The sequence below is a fragment of the Nuphar pumila genome, chromosome 15 (genome assembly GCF_984573655.1).
Source record: "Nuphar pumila chromosome 15, dmNupPumi1.hap1.1, whole genome shotgun sequence".
Classification (NCBI taxonomy): Eukaryota; Viridiplantae; Streptophyta; class Magnoliopsida; order Nymphaeales; family Nymphaeaceae; genus Nuphar; species Nuphar pumila.
Window position 1 is genome coordinate 25,724,190 of NC_143263.1, and position 14,253 is coordinate 25,738,442.

Genomic DNA, 14,253 nt, shown 5'->3' on the forward strand with positions numbered 1-14,253 from the left:
ATGATGTCCAGATACCGACATCATAAAAGTTCTGGACCACCTGGCATAGTTGGTTTCATTCAACCTTACGGAAGAGCCATACGAGAAGGGGTTGGCAAAAGCCTTATACTCCCCAATATGTTTCATTTTGGAATCACATTTTGAAGTTTCAGCCATACTAAAAATATACTTCTGTTTCAGCAGGGACAGATTTCAATAACGTGTGTTACACTCACACAACAACCTAGCAGCTATTACAAAAAAAAAACACCGACAATAAGGAATAACAGGCTACAAGAAGAGTATTTTTCCAACACAGCAGGGAATCAAGCCTGCAATTTCTGCTACAGTAGTGAACAGCAGCCCACACACATGAATATTGAACAGCTGCACACACATATGAGACAATCACGCATCAGCCAGAACCGATGACCAGCATCTATCCTCCACACAGACTCCCTCGACAAAAAAACTGATAATTTTCATCATAGCAGATAAAACCAACTTGATGTTTCCACTAATCACGACAGCATGAACTGACAGCATGAACTGATTAACTAATCACGACAACATAAAAAAAAAAAACCCAATAACGATAGATGTTACAATCACGATAGATGCCGAAGTCACGTCAGCAGTTGCAATCACGACAGTAAAGAAATTAACGACAGCATGAAGAATCACTGCAATCACGACAATCATGACAATCACGACAGCATGGAAGGTAAACATTGTTATCAACTGCCAAATCCAGAAAATATCAGCAGATCTCGATCAAGAGAAGGGGGTTACGGCTGCCAGACCTGAAGATACACTCCCACGATGGTCATTAGATCTGATGACAGATCTGGCCCAGATCTGTTATCAGATCTAAAAAAAATTAATCCACACCTGGTTCGAGATCGTTGCAGATCACGCTCCTGGTGTAGATCACGCTCCTTGGTGTAGATCACGCTCCTGAGATCGTAGGCTCTGATACCATGTTACAGAAGAGATGAAGTGCACCAAACCCTAGGTAAAGAGAGAGAGAGAGGGAGAGAGAGAAAAGGAGAGAGAGAGAGAGAGAGACGGCTGCAAATAATAGAACCTATTAACCCGTTATTAGGGCCTCTCTCTATGTTAAATAGAGAGAGGCTGAAAAGAGTAGTTACATTTAAGCCTACTATAAAATCAAAATTTTAAATAGCCTCTAATATATAAAAAGACTTCACTTAAAACCACCTATTCTCAACAAATATGATCTCAGTTTCTAAGTTTGCTAGAGATAATAGATGCTTTTTTGAGTTTCATTCTCACGGGTTTTATGTGAAGGATTGCCAGAAAGGGAGAATAATTTAAAGCGGACCAATTAAGGCAGGAATATATGTATGACTGACGCACAAGGATAACACACATCAGATGAGCACGACATATGCTGCAGAATTTTTTTTTCTTCTAAAGTCTGGCATGCTAGACTTGGTCATCTTGGACATAAAACTTTATCGCTTTTGAAGCAAAATAATTATTTGAACTTTATTGATGAAAAAAATGATAGTTTATACTCTACATGCATGGTTGAAAAAATGCATACGATCCCTTTTGATAAGTCTGAACACGTTTCTAATGCTCCACTACAACTCATTCACGCCGATCTTTGGGAACCGACCTTGGTTCCATCAAGAGAAGGGTATAAGTATTATTTCCTAATTGTTGATGAATTCTCAAGATTCTCTTGGTTATTTCCTTTAGTCAAGAAATCAGATGCTTTCAACTGTTTTAAAATTTTCAAAAATATAGTTGTAAAGCAAGTGGCGCAATCTTTCAAAACTTTCCATAGTGTTGGAGGAGGTGAGTTCATTAACAAGGATTTTGATGTGTTTTTAAATCACTGTGAGATTAGAAGATGGTTATCCTGCCCACACACACTATAACAAAATGGTGTGGTGGAGAGGAAGCATAGACATGTGACTAAAAGTGGATTATGTATGCTTTTTTATGCTTCATTGAAATTTAATTTTTGGGTGAATGCTTTTAGATATGTTGTTCATTTGATTAACCATCTATCAAGTCCTAATATGAAGGGAAAGACTCCATATGAATTGCTGCTTAAAAAATGTCCCAACTATGACCATTTGAAAATTCTTGGGAACACATGCTATCCCTATTTTGTTCCTTACAATAAATCAAAGATAAATCCTAAGTCAAAGGCATGCCTTAATATTGTTGTTGGTTCTTCATACAAGGGTTTTCTGTGGTTTGACCCAGTTTAGAAAAAGAACCTATATTTCACATGTGAAATTTGATGAAACTGACTTCATGTATGCTGGAACCCAAATTCCGGCTACCGGTGAGGAAGTGTCAAGATGGTTGAAAAATAAGTCTCAACTCAGTTCTGATCACAGTTTGGGGCACTTATAAGGGTCAACTAATGTTGATAGCCCTGAAGTCAAGACCGGTCATGATGATCAATCGGTCATTTTACATCCGCCTAGACTCAACTCACAGTTTTATCACTCAGAGCCTTTTTACAACACTTTTATAAATCAGAGAAAATCAGGGTGTGAAAGTTTTAGAAAATGATGAACAACTTGTTGAGTCTCTTCATGATCATGGTGTGGATGGTAGTGATGAACTACATGTTGAGGTGCTTGATCAACCCATTCAAGGCCGAACTCACCCAATGGTGACTCAATCTCAGGATGGAACCCTAAATTTAAGGTACACTAATGCGTCTCCTTATTTCTTTGGTCTTGGTTTGATTAGTCAATTGGTCCAAGAAGTTGAACCTGTTGAATTTAACCAGGCTTGTACGGAACCAAAATGGCGTCAAGCCATGAAAGAGGAGTATGATGCTCTTATTAGGAACAATACTTGGACCCTTGTTCCACCTGAGATATTGTTCAATGTTGTTGGGTGTAAGTGGGTTTACAATTTCAAGAAACATGCAGATGAAACCATAGTCGGGTACAAAGCTCGTTTAGTGGCTAAGGGATACAACCAACAAGAAGAGATAGATTATTTTGAGACCTACAGTCCCGTAGCTAAACACACAACTATTTACACGGTGCTCTCCGTTGCTACAAGTCATGGTTGGGCCATACAGCAACTTGAGGTTAACAATGCTTTTCTCCATGGATTTTTAAAAGAAGAATTGTATATGTCTTAACCCACTGGTTTTGAAAATAAACAAGTTCCTCACTATATTTGCAATTTAAATCGGGCTCTTTATGGATTGAAGCAGGCACTAAGAGCCTGGTTTGAGAGGCTCAGATAGTATCTAGGAAAATTGAGCTTTACTAGCTCTAAGGATGACACGCCTTTGTTTATTAAAAACTCACATGGAGTAACTCTCTATGTGTTGGTTTATGTTAGATGACATAATAATAACAGGTAGTTCTCAAGTTATTATTCAACAACTCATTAGGGAGTTCAGTGCAGAATTTTCTATCAAGGATCTAGGAGCATTACATTTTTTCTTCGGTATAGAAGTTGTTAAGAATGGCTCAAAAATATTTCTTGCCCAAAGAAAATACATATATGATCTCCTTGTCAAAACAGGAATGGAAAATTGCAAGCATCTCTTGACTCCCGCAGCAGCCAACGTTCCAATATCCAGGTACAAAGATGAAAAGCTTAAAGACCCAACTCAATATCGCAACATTGTAGGAGCCCTTCAATATATGACCTTCACTAGACCAGACATATCATATGTTGTAAATAAGGCATGCCAATTTATGTACGATCCTATGGATACCGATTGATTGCTTGTGAAACGTATTCTAAGATATCTCAAGGGTATTATTAATTCAAGTTTACAAATATCCAAATCAAATAATTTTGTGTTGTTCGCCTACACTGATGCTAATTGGGCTGGATGCCCAGACGATCGGAGGCCCATAAATGGTTACTTGTCCTACCTTGGCTCAAATCTATTATCCTGAAAATCCTTTAGGCAACAAACAATTGCTAAATCTAGTATAAAAGCTAAGTATAAAGCATTAGCTGGAAGAGTCTAAGAACTTCTATGGTTGCAACAATAGATGTGTGAACTTGGTATTCAGGAGTCTAAATCTCCAGTCATATGGTGCGACAACCTTGGAGCAGCCTACTGGTCTGCCAATCCAGTTTTTCATGCCAGGACCAAATATATAGAGGTAGATTTTCACTTTGTCAGAGAAAAGGTAGCAAAGCAAGAAATTGAAGTTAGGTTCATTTCATCTCAAGAGCAACTTGCAGATATTCTCACAAAACCATTAGGTGGACCAAGATTCAGTTATTTAAGAGACAAGCTTAATCTCAAAAAGATTAGCTTAAGGGGGGCATGTTGAAGAAGATCCAGGTTTGGTTCTGTTAGAAAGTTGTACAATGGAATAAACATGACTAAGAGAGCGAAAGAGAGTGAGAGAGATTCGAGAAGAAAACATGCACACATAGAGAGACACACGATTTATGTGGTTCAGTCAAAGGCCTATGTCCACAGGCAACGGAGGAGCAGATATTTTCACTACGTCAAAAAATGGGGTTTACAAAGGTAGATGACGACTCTCTTCTCATAGAAAACCCTAAAGCCGCACAAAATGCCTAAACTCGCAAAAAGAAGTTACATCAACAAGAAAACCCTAAAAGAGTATTTATAGGACCTTTTTACAAACGGATCAGGTCCATACCATTGGGGCGAAGCCCCCGCACCCCCACGAAGTTAGTGGTGTGCTATGCTCCAGAGCCTAACGGACCGGTCCCTTCGCTACCACCACAGACTTCTAAAATTTTTCTCAATATGGTTTTTTTCAAGTAACATGTGTCAAGGTTGTAACATGAAATTCAAGGCACATCTCAACAGGTTCCATATGACCCAGATCCAATTTAGGGTCAGCATAAATCAAATCCATCGCAAATTCCAAATGATCCAAGGCAATCCAGAAGGATAGGATCAATCATTAGGCAAGAGCATATGATTGGAAAGGATGAAGATAAAAAAGATAAAGTTGCTAAGATTAAGAAGTTGTTTAAAGAAACAACTCCTACTTGTAATACTTACCAGCTAAAATTGTGGTATGATGATCAAAATAAGATCTCCCTTGATCCTGCTGTAAATTGTTTTAATAAAGGAACCTCCCTCTCATAGTGATATGATTTGAGAGAAGGAGAATCGTGGATGTAGGCTAAGAGCTGAACCACATAAAAAGAGTTGTTTCTTTTCTTTTTCTGCCTATCATGTTTTCCGAGTCTTTTTGTGTGTTAGATGATACCCTGGGTGACCATTCACACCCTTTCATATCGTTACCCATATTGGTCGGGCCCAAAATAAGATACGTATTGTAAAAAATCATAATTTTTTAAAAATAAGATTTCAAAAAATTCCAAAAAAAAATCATTAAAAATCATAAAACACTAACAAAAAATTTAAAAAAATCATAACACAAGAAGAAATGATGAATTGCACAAAATATGATCATAAAATCACATATGAAGCATTTAATATTTATGTCTCTATGCACTGCATAAGACTTCATCATACATCAACTATCTCACAAGAACAATGCAAAATATTAAATATTTTGTAATTAAGAACATGTCACAAGACTCATACTTTCATATTACATAAACAAAAATATTATGGCAATAGTTACACTCAATTTTCAATCGGTTTTCACTCATTGCCTTAGTGCTCCATTGCCATGTCGAATCATGTCATCTTTGTTGGAGGAGTGTGAAGCATGATTTTTACCTTGATATAAATCTCTAATTTCCGTGGATCCAACTTCGAGGTAAGTTACCCGGAGGCAGCGCCCCCTGAGGCAGAATTTTTTTGGAGGGTAGCTTTGTAATTTTACTCATAATAAAGATTTTTTACCTTAACCCACTTTCTTGAGTGGAAAAATAGTGAAAATGCACTTTTACTTTAGCAAATTGCAAGCCCTCTTCCTTGCGCACAGATTATCCCCCAAATCGCTCTCACGAGTCCTAGGGTGTGTGGATACATTTCTAATGGTTTCTACACAAATGAGGGAGTCGACCCTCAAGAGGTTTTTAAAACTCAAAACTGAAAATTTATGATTCGGCCTTTTTTTAAGTGTACTAACTCTTTATCATACGATAGGGTATGATACGAGTCTGTATCGTATGATATATACAATACGCACTCATATCGCAATACGAGTACATATCATATCGATGTTTCTTATAGTAACAATATGTATCGTACCGTATACGATATGGACAACATTGTTTGTATCTGAATTGCTAGGCGGAGCCTTGCGATTTGTCAAAGTCTCTTCAAACTCTAAAATTTGTGAGGCTAATAGAAAATCTATAGATCTATTACTTGCAGAAAACAATAAAGATATTGGAGATATAAGCATAGGAAAGTGGAATACCTGAACAACCAGGCGTAAAGATAATCATAAGCAGAAAAATTAGATGTCAGTTTCCAGAAATGTGTGTAAGTGGAATACCTGAACAACCAGGCATAAAGATAATCATAAGCAGAAAAATTAAGTGCCAGTTTCCAGAAATGTGTGTGAGTATGTGTGTGGGTGTGGGTTTTTTGTGGGGGTGGGTGTTTGTGGGTGTGCGTGCACAGACAGGCACCATTTGCATCTCTTTGGCTTTGGTGGTGTGGCATCATGGTTACCAATACCATTTTGACATGTTAGCAAGGTAATTGCTGGGGATATTATAAATCTTGGGAAAATCTTGGCATTTTAAAAAAATGTAAAAATAATAGAAAAGATGGAAAGATTGGATTTTGCCTTTTGTTTTGGGGGCACAGAAGTGTACAAAAATGTTGAAGTTTTTGAAATGTAGAAAGAAAGGGATGGTAGAAAAGCATATTTGAATTATAGAAAAACTATGATAGATAAATATTCCAAGTTATTATTGTGATAATACCATAAATATTTTTAAATTCCTGATATTTTGATGCTCATTTTCCATCACATTGCAATATTGTTCTGATATTTTCAAAACATCAGCAATATCTGTGATTCTCTATGGCATGAAGCCTCAAAATGAGTCCACTGAAAATGTCAAGTGACATAACATTGGGACTGAGGATCTTGGTCTACATCCAGGATGAGGGTGGACCTAGATATAGTTAACTGCAGCTAATCCATGCATAGTGATCCCAGCTGTGTTATCATTCAAGTGCCACTGCATAGAATGATGTGAACTGAAATTGCATGGTCTATCATCTTGTAATGAAACAAGAAAAATACAAGAGAATGCCACTAAGGGCTACAAGAGAGCACAAATACAAAAGGGCCACTTATGGGCCAAAATACAATCTCACAAAGTACACAATAACTACACATCACAAGAGATAAACAATGTAAAAATAAAATTTGTATTACTTCACAAAAATGCTTAGGAAAGCATAGTTTTTACAATGGGGAACACCCTTTTATATAGACCTATGTCACATAGGTGCAGGTGCAGATGTGGAGATGCGACACTTTACAAAAACCTTGGGTGCGGGGGTGCAGGGAAGGCATATATAATTTTAAACGGTTTTAAGTTAACACTAATGAAATAAAAATAATTATCATCAATTCATCATGCATAAATTCATGCAATAAATCAAATCAGTGTTATCAAAAATGTGCCTTGAGGCGCGGCCCTCTGTGTCTCAAGGCGCAAGCCTGAGGCAAAAAATATATATATATATTTATATATATATATATATTTATATATATATATATATATATATATATATATATTACAACAAGATTTTTGAGACATAATCAAAAAAGTTTTTGTAGGTTAATCTCATATATTTTCCAGTTATTTTAGTTATGTAATAAGTTTATTAGTATATTACTATATTTTAACTTTTGTTGGTTAATCTCGTATATTTTTCAGTTATTTCAGTCATGTAATTAATTTCTTAATATATTTTAACTTTTGTTGGTTAATCTCATATATTTTTCAGTTATGTAATCAGTTTTTTAGTTAATTTTATATGTTAATCTCATATTTTTTAGAATAATCTCATATATTTTAACTTTTATAGGTTAATCTCATATATTTTTCAGTTATTTCAGTTATGTAATCAATTTCTTAGTATATTTTAACTTTTGTTGGTTAATCTCATATTTTCCAGTTATGTAATCAGTTTTTAGTTACTTTTATATGTTAATCTCACATTTTTTAGAATAATCTCATATATTTTAACTTTTGTAGGTTAATCTTATATATTTTCCAGTTATTTCAGTTATGTAATCAGTTTTTTAGTATATTTTAACTTTTTTTGGTTAATCTCATATATTTTCCAGTTATGTAATCAGTTTTTAGTTACTTTTATATGTTAATCTCATATTTTTTAGAATAATCTCATATATTTTAACTTTTGTAGGTTAATCTCATATATTTTCCAGTTATTTCAATTATGTAATCAGTTTCTTAGTATATTTTAACTTTTTTTGGTTAATCTCATATATTTTCCAGTTATGTAATCAGTTTTTAGTTACTTTTATATGTTAATCTCATATTTTTTAGAATAATCTCATATATTTTAACTTTTGTTAGTTAATCTGTTGGGGGAAGTGCTCCCAATGGCCTTGGATGAATCCGCTCTCATTTGTATGCTTGTTCTCAAGCTCTCTCCTAATAAATCCTATAAATCTTTTATGTTTTCTCTCTTGCCCATAGGTGACATTGTGTGTGATTGTATCTTGACCCATAATGTTCTCCATTTGTGTGTTGTACTTGCCCATAAAAAGGCTTTTGTGTGTTCTTTCTATCTCATTGCATCCTTCTCATCAAACCAATGTTGGGTGAAGGATCTTCAGTTAGAGAAGCGGATTGAGGAAGACCATAGCGAAGGATATCTCTACTATGTGGATCGACTTGTCCTTTTAAAAAAATACATTTTGTTACAATGTTCAAAATATGAACATTTTTTTGTGGCATCAAAGATTAGGTCATCCTAGTATATCCAAATTGTCTTATTTACCATATTTGAAAAAACTTTGTAATGAAAAATTTCATTTTACTTATTGTATTCTTGGTAAAATGAAAGTGCTTCCTTTTCCCAATAAGACTTTTTTCTCATCAAAACTTTTTGAATTAGTGCACTCGAATGTATGGGGCATAGTGACAAACGTTTTTATCGGCAATTTTTCATTTTTCAAAAAACTCGCGAGAAATTGAAAAAAATTCATAAATCTCACATTTTTTTTCGAAAAAATCTCGGCAATAAAAAAATAAATAAAAAATAAAAAAATTATTTTTTATAAGAAATTATTAATAAAAATTATTTAAAAATAAAAATACATATTTTTTTGGCGATAAATAGCCCTTTAAAACATAAATATCACGTTTAAATTGTGATATTTATATTTTTTCATAAATCACGCAATATTTTGAAATTCTTGCGAGAAATTGCCGTTTTAAACTTTCAAGCAATTTCTCGCTATATTATCGTGAGATTTTCATAAATCTCGCGATATTTGTCACTATGGTATGGGGTCCTGTTCCTATTTCTTCAAAAGCTGGTTATACTTACTATGTGATATTTGTTGATGATTACTCTTAGATTCACTAATTTATTTTCTTAGGCATAAATATAAAGTTTTTGAAATATGAAAAATTGATAACCTTGTCAAAAATCAATTTAAAACTGATATTTTGATCTTTCGCTCCGATTCAGGGAGATAATTTTTGTCAAATGATTTAAAAAATATCTTGAATCAAATGAGATTTACATCAAAGATCTTGTTCTTATACATTCCAACAAAATGGTTTGGTCGAAGGAAACATAGGCACATAGTTGAAACTTGAAACTACTAAAACCCTTTTAAAATTTCAAAACATGTTCAAAAAAATTTTTGGGCCAAAGCTTCATTAACTGTCGTATATCTTATTAGTAGACTTCCTTCCACCAAACATCCAAAAAATTTCTCCATATGAAAACCTTTTTAAAATCTCTCCTATCTATTCTAGACTAAGGATATTTTGTTCCTCTCTATATGTGATATTTGGATGCAAATGTTTTGTTCTTATTAATAAAAAATGACAAACTTTCTTCCAGTGTTATCAAAAAGGCGCGGCCCTCTGTGCATCAAGGCGGAAAAAAAAGTTTTTTTTTTACAACAGGACTTATGAGACATAATCAATAAGAGTTTTGTTGGTTAATCTCATATATTTTCCAGTATTTCAGTTATGTAATCAGTTTCTTAGTATATTTTTACTTTTGTTGGTTGGTCTCATATATTTTTCAGTTATGTAATTAGTTTCTTAATATATTTTAACTTTTGTTGGTTAATCTTATATATTTTCCAGTTATATAATCAGTTTTGTAGTTACTTTTATATGTTAATCTCATATTTTTTAGAATAATCTCATATATTTTAACTCTTGTAGGTTAATCTCATATATTTTCCAGTTATTTCAGTTATGTAATCCAAGGTTGTTAAATGCGATGAGGCGAAGCGAGGCGTTGAGCATGCTATGAAGCGTAAGCTTCATGATCAAAATAATAAAATATATAATATTAATAAAATAATAAAAATTTTAAATAAGAACTACTAATTTGCTTTTAGTTATTTTAGTACAAAATCATAAGAAAATTGATCTTTGAAGGAAATTGACCGTTTAAACCTTTGCCAGAACCATTTTGCTGAAACTTGAAAGCTAAAGGCCTCTTGTCCTCATCAGAGTCTGACTCCGTTTTTGTAGAAATACCAACAGGATTTAAAGACTTCATTGTTGCCCTCAAAGCCAACAGTTTATCATCTTCAGATGATGCCTTTGAACTTATCTTTTCTTTTTCCAGATCCTTCAAATCATGGGGCTTATGTTTAGCAACCACCTTTGGTACTACTGGTCTTCTGAAATTCAATGGTTTGTCATCATCTGAATCATCAGAATCCATGCTTGGTATATTAGGAGACCTACTCAAAACCGTCGACTTGTTGTTGCTTATTAAGGTTTGATTTGATGAATGGTTTGAATCTGACCGAGCAGATACTTGAGTTGAAGCCTGTGAGCCTGCAGTGTCTTCTTTATCACTATCTTCGTAGATGATGCACCTTTATCCATTTGCAAACTTGAGTTTTGGGGTTTAGGAGCCCTTATATCAGGGGCAGGTTTTTCTGAGGCGGCTTACTCATCGATGGATCTGATTGTTTTGTTTTGGATAGTGTGTTGGCTCTCTTGAATACCAGAGGAACATCATCATCGTCATCACTGCTTACAATTAACCTACGCTTAACAGGTCCATGAACAGTCATTGTTTCACGTCTCTATTTTCACGCTGATAGTGGTATGTTTAGAATACCATATGTATTTATAACATATAGGAAACATAAAAAAAAGAGGAACTACCTTCTCACAAGCCTTCTCAAAGCTGAAAGAAAAATAGGAAGCTTGCGTTTCACATGAGTGAAAGTGTTTTAAGCCTGAAACGCCTCACTACAATGCCTCAGTACGTTGAGCGTGTGCCTCGCCTCTGAGGCGTACGCTTCAGGTACTGAGGCGTACGCCTCTCACAACACTGATGTAATCAGTTTCTTAGTAAATTTTAACTTTTTTTGGTTAATCTCATATATTTTAACTTTTGTATGTTAATCTCATATATTTTCCAGTTATTTCAGTTATGTAATCAGTTTCTTAGTAAATTTTAACGTTTTTTGGTTAATCTCATATATTTTCCAGTTATATAATCATTTTTTAGTTACTTTTATATGTTTATCAACTTTATCTCATATTTTTTAGTACTTATTTGAGATTTTTTATATCTTATTAGTTGTTATTTCATCAATAAAGCATTTCTTTATTTATTTGTATTTTTAGATATTTTTTTATAATTTTTTTAAGTTTTCAAAAAAAAAATTTGAGGCTTACGCCTCGCCTCGGTTTTTGGTGGAGTGTCTCGCTACGCCTCAATGCTTTTCACAACACTGAATCAAATTAATGATCTACAATTGCTATTCCTTATGAATAAAAAATAGCATGGTGCGGAGGTATATGGATATATGTATGTATGTATGTGCATTTATGTATTTATATATATAATATAGATAAAACTGAACTTGGTTAGGGTTAACTGAATCTACTTTTGGACAGAAATGGACCTCACTGTGATTGACTTCACCTAACATAAAGGAATCCGTGTCCAAGTGTCATAGCTGCATGGGTGCGGGTGCGGTGCCCTGTTAGAAGAGTCCGTGTTACATAGATATAGACACAAAAGAGGGCAAAAGGGGCTATTCCAGCTAGTCGTTGGACTGTCCCAACAGTTATCTAATATAAAAACTGTAAAAAATAAAAAGCAAAGAAGTAAAAACAGATTTACAAAACAGCCTCTACTAGGCTGACCCTATTACAAACAGGAAAAAACTAAAGTACCCTGATGGGTATTTTATATTACATACAAAAAATACAAAACACACACACACACACACACACACACACACACACACACATATATATATATATATATATATGCAATAAACAATGTACATTAACACGTTTCACAATAGTTTCCCGCTGTTCTAGCTTGTTGTCCATTCTCTTGCCTTCCAGGCTAGGACAACTCAGGTCATGCTTATATTTCTTTTCCTTGTGCATGTTCCATGTTGATGGTGTAGGTTGTTCGTGAACATGACCCATTTGGCAGAGATGTTGAACTGTTCCGCAGGCACTTATATGGTGATGGAAAAGAAAAACCTGTTAGCAAGGGATCTAAGGGTGCTGAACTAGTTGATGGCCTTACCATTGAAGAAGGGGACTACAAATTGGTGAAAACACGCTTCAGTGCATTCTTTGCAACACATCTAGATGGACTTCTTAAAAGTGCTGGCATCACTGATCTTGTTGTTGTTGGTAAGTGAAACGTCATGGATATATTCTAGTACTCTTTTCATGCAATTTCCAAAATACACTACAGTTCCACGTCTAATTTAAACTAATTTGTGTTGGGTAAAATTAGTTAGCTGACCTATTGAAGAAGAAAGAATTTGATTTGAATGAACCAAAGCATTTATGGTGTGCGCCCTAAGGGGGGGTTGGCGTAGTACGGTGGGGCCTTGGCTGCTAGACGGTCGGTCAAGGTTTGATTCCCATGGGCGTCTCCCCTCTATGCAAGCCAATGTGTAGCATAGGCTCCTGGGGCAGGGGTCCTAGCCTTGGAGTTTTATGCTGCCGGCACAACGACCATAGGTATGACAGGCTGAGCCAGCACGACCAGGTCTTCGTGCCGGGTGTGGTTTCTTCGTGTTATAAAAAAAAAACATTTATGGTGTTCTGTGCCACAGCAATTCTAAACAGTGTTAAGCTACAATATTATGGGATTTTTTATGGGTTACAGTGTGCATGGGATTTTATTACGATTCTACTTGTTCTAACAAATTCTTGTTTTCTCGTGTCAGGAGTTCAAACACCGAACTGTATTAGACAGACTGTCTTTGATGCAGTTGCACTCGACTACAAATCTGTTACAGTTATTGTGGATGCAGCTGCTGCTGCTACTCCTGAAGTTCACAATGGTATTCTCTATCCCTTTGTAGTTATTCCTAGATTACATCTTTCTGTGCTCATAATTTTTCGCTGATATCTTGTGATCTATATATAACACCATGATTGTTTTTTAAAAGCTTCCAAAATTAAATTACGGAAACAGATTGCTGAGTAATTAATTCTTGTTTATTTCATGATTTGCTGCTGATATGTCAATCCTTTGGCCATGGCTGATGTCTAATTGTTGATCCTTTTTTGAATCAGCCAATATTTTTGATATGAAAAACATTGGGGTTGCAACACCGACTTTGCTAGAGTGGTGTGGTGCAGAAGCTTGATCAACTACCCTTTTCAGTTATGAGTTGTGTGGTGATGAACAAGAACTTATTTTGTCATCTGTTTACCTTGCTGTTGTTGGATTGTTGAAGTTATCCAGTAATAATTCCAGTTCCCATGGTTGCTAATTTATATGCATGCAACTACTACTTTGTTTTACAGACTAGTAGAAACACTCGATACTTGGGCTTAGAGTCTGTAAGCATTTACGCTGTGCAAGGCAAAAAGTAGGTTGGATAATCATAAGGAAAGGATGACTAGTTTCCCTAATCTACATAGCTTTTTGATCTTGGCTTTTGCTAATTCCAACATCTCCTACAGTACTTATGCAAGTTAAACATGTATTTCATCGTGTGACAATGGCTTTCTTTCCTTTCGTTTTTCACTTGCACAGATCCATACTTCATTGAATTCATTCTGAAAGCTATCCATGAACACTTTGTGAGAGGTTTCTGTAATAAATTTATTTCTCGTGGTGCATTGTGGATTAAATAATTGTGG

General features: G+C 34.8%; 1 protein-coding gene across 1 annotated transcript in view; it reads left to right on the forward strand.

Moving 5' to 3' along the window:
* Positions 1-13,884, forward strand: part of LOC149814873 (Isochorismatase family protein) — a 39,097-nt gene extending 25,213 nt beyond the window's left edge. Inside the window, exons 3-5 of the mRNA XM_089989326.1 lie at positions 12,549-12,783; positions 13,329-13,445; positions 13,681-13,884. Coding sequence (XP_089845452.1) covers positions 12,549-12,783; positions 13,329-13,445; positions 13,681-13,754 — 426 coding nt within the window. The 3' untranslated portion in view covers positions 13,755-13,884. The remainder of the gene's footprint in view (positions 1-12,548; positions 12,784-13,328; positions 13,446-13,680) is intronic.
* The last annotated feature ends 369 nt before the right edge of the window (positions 13,885-14,253 follow it).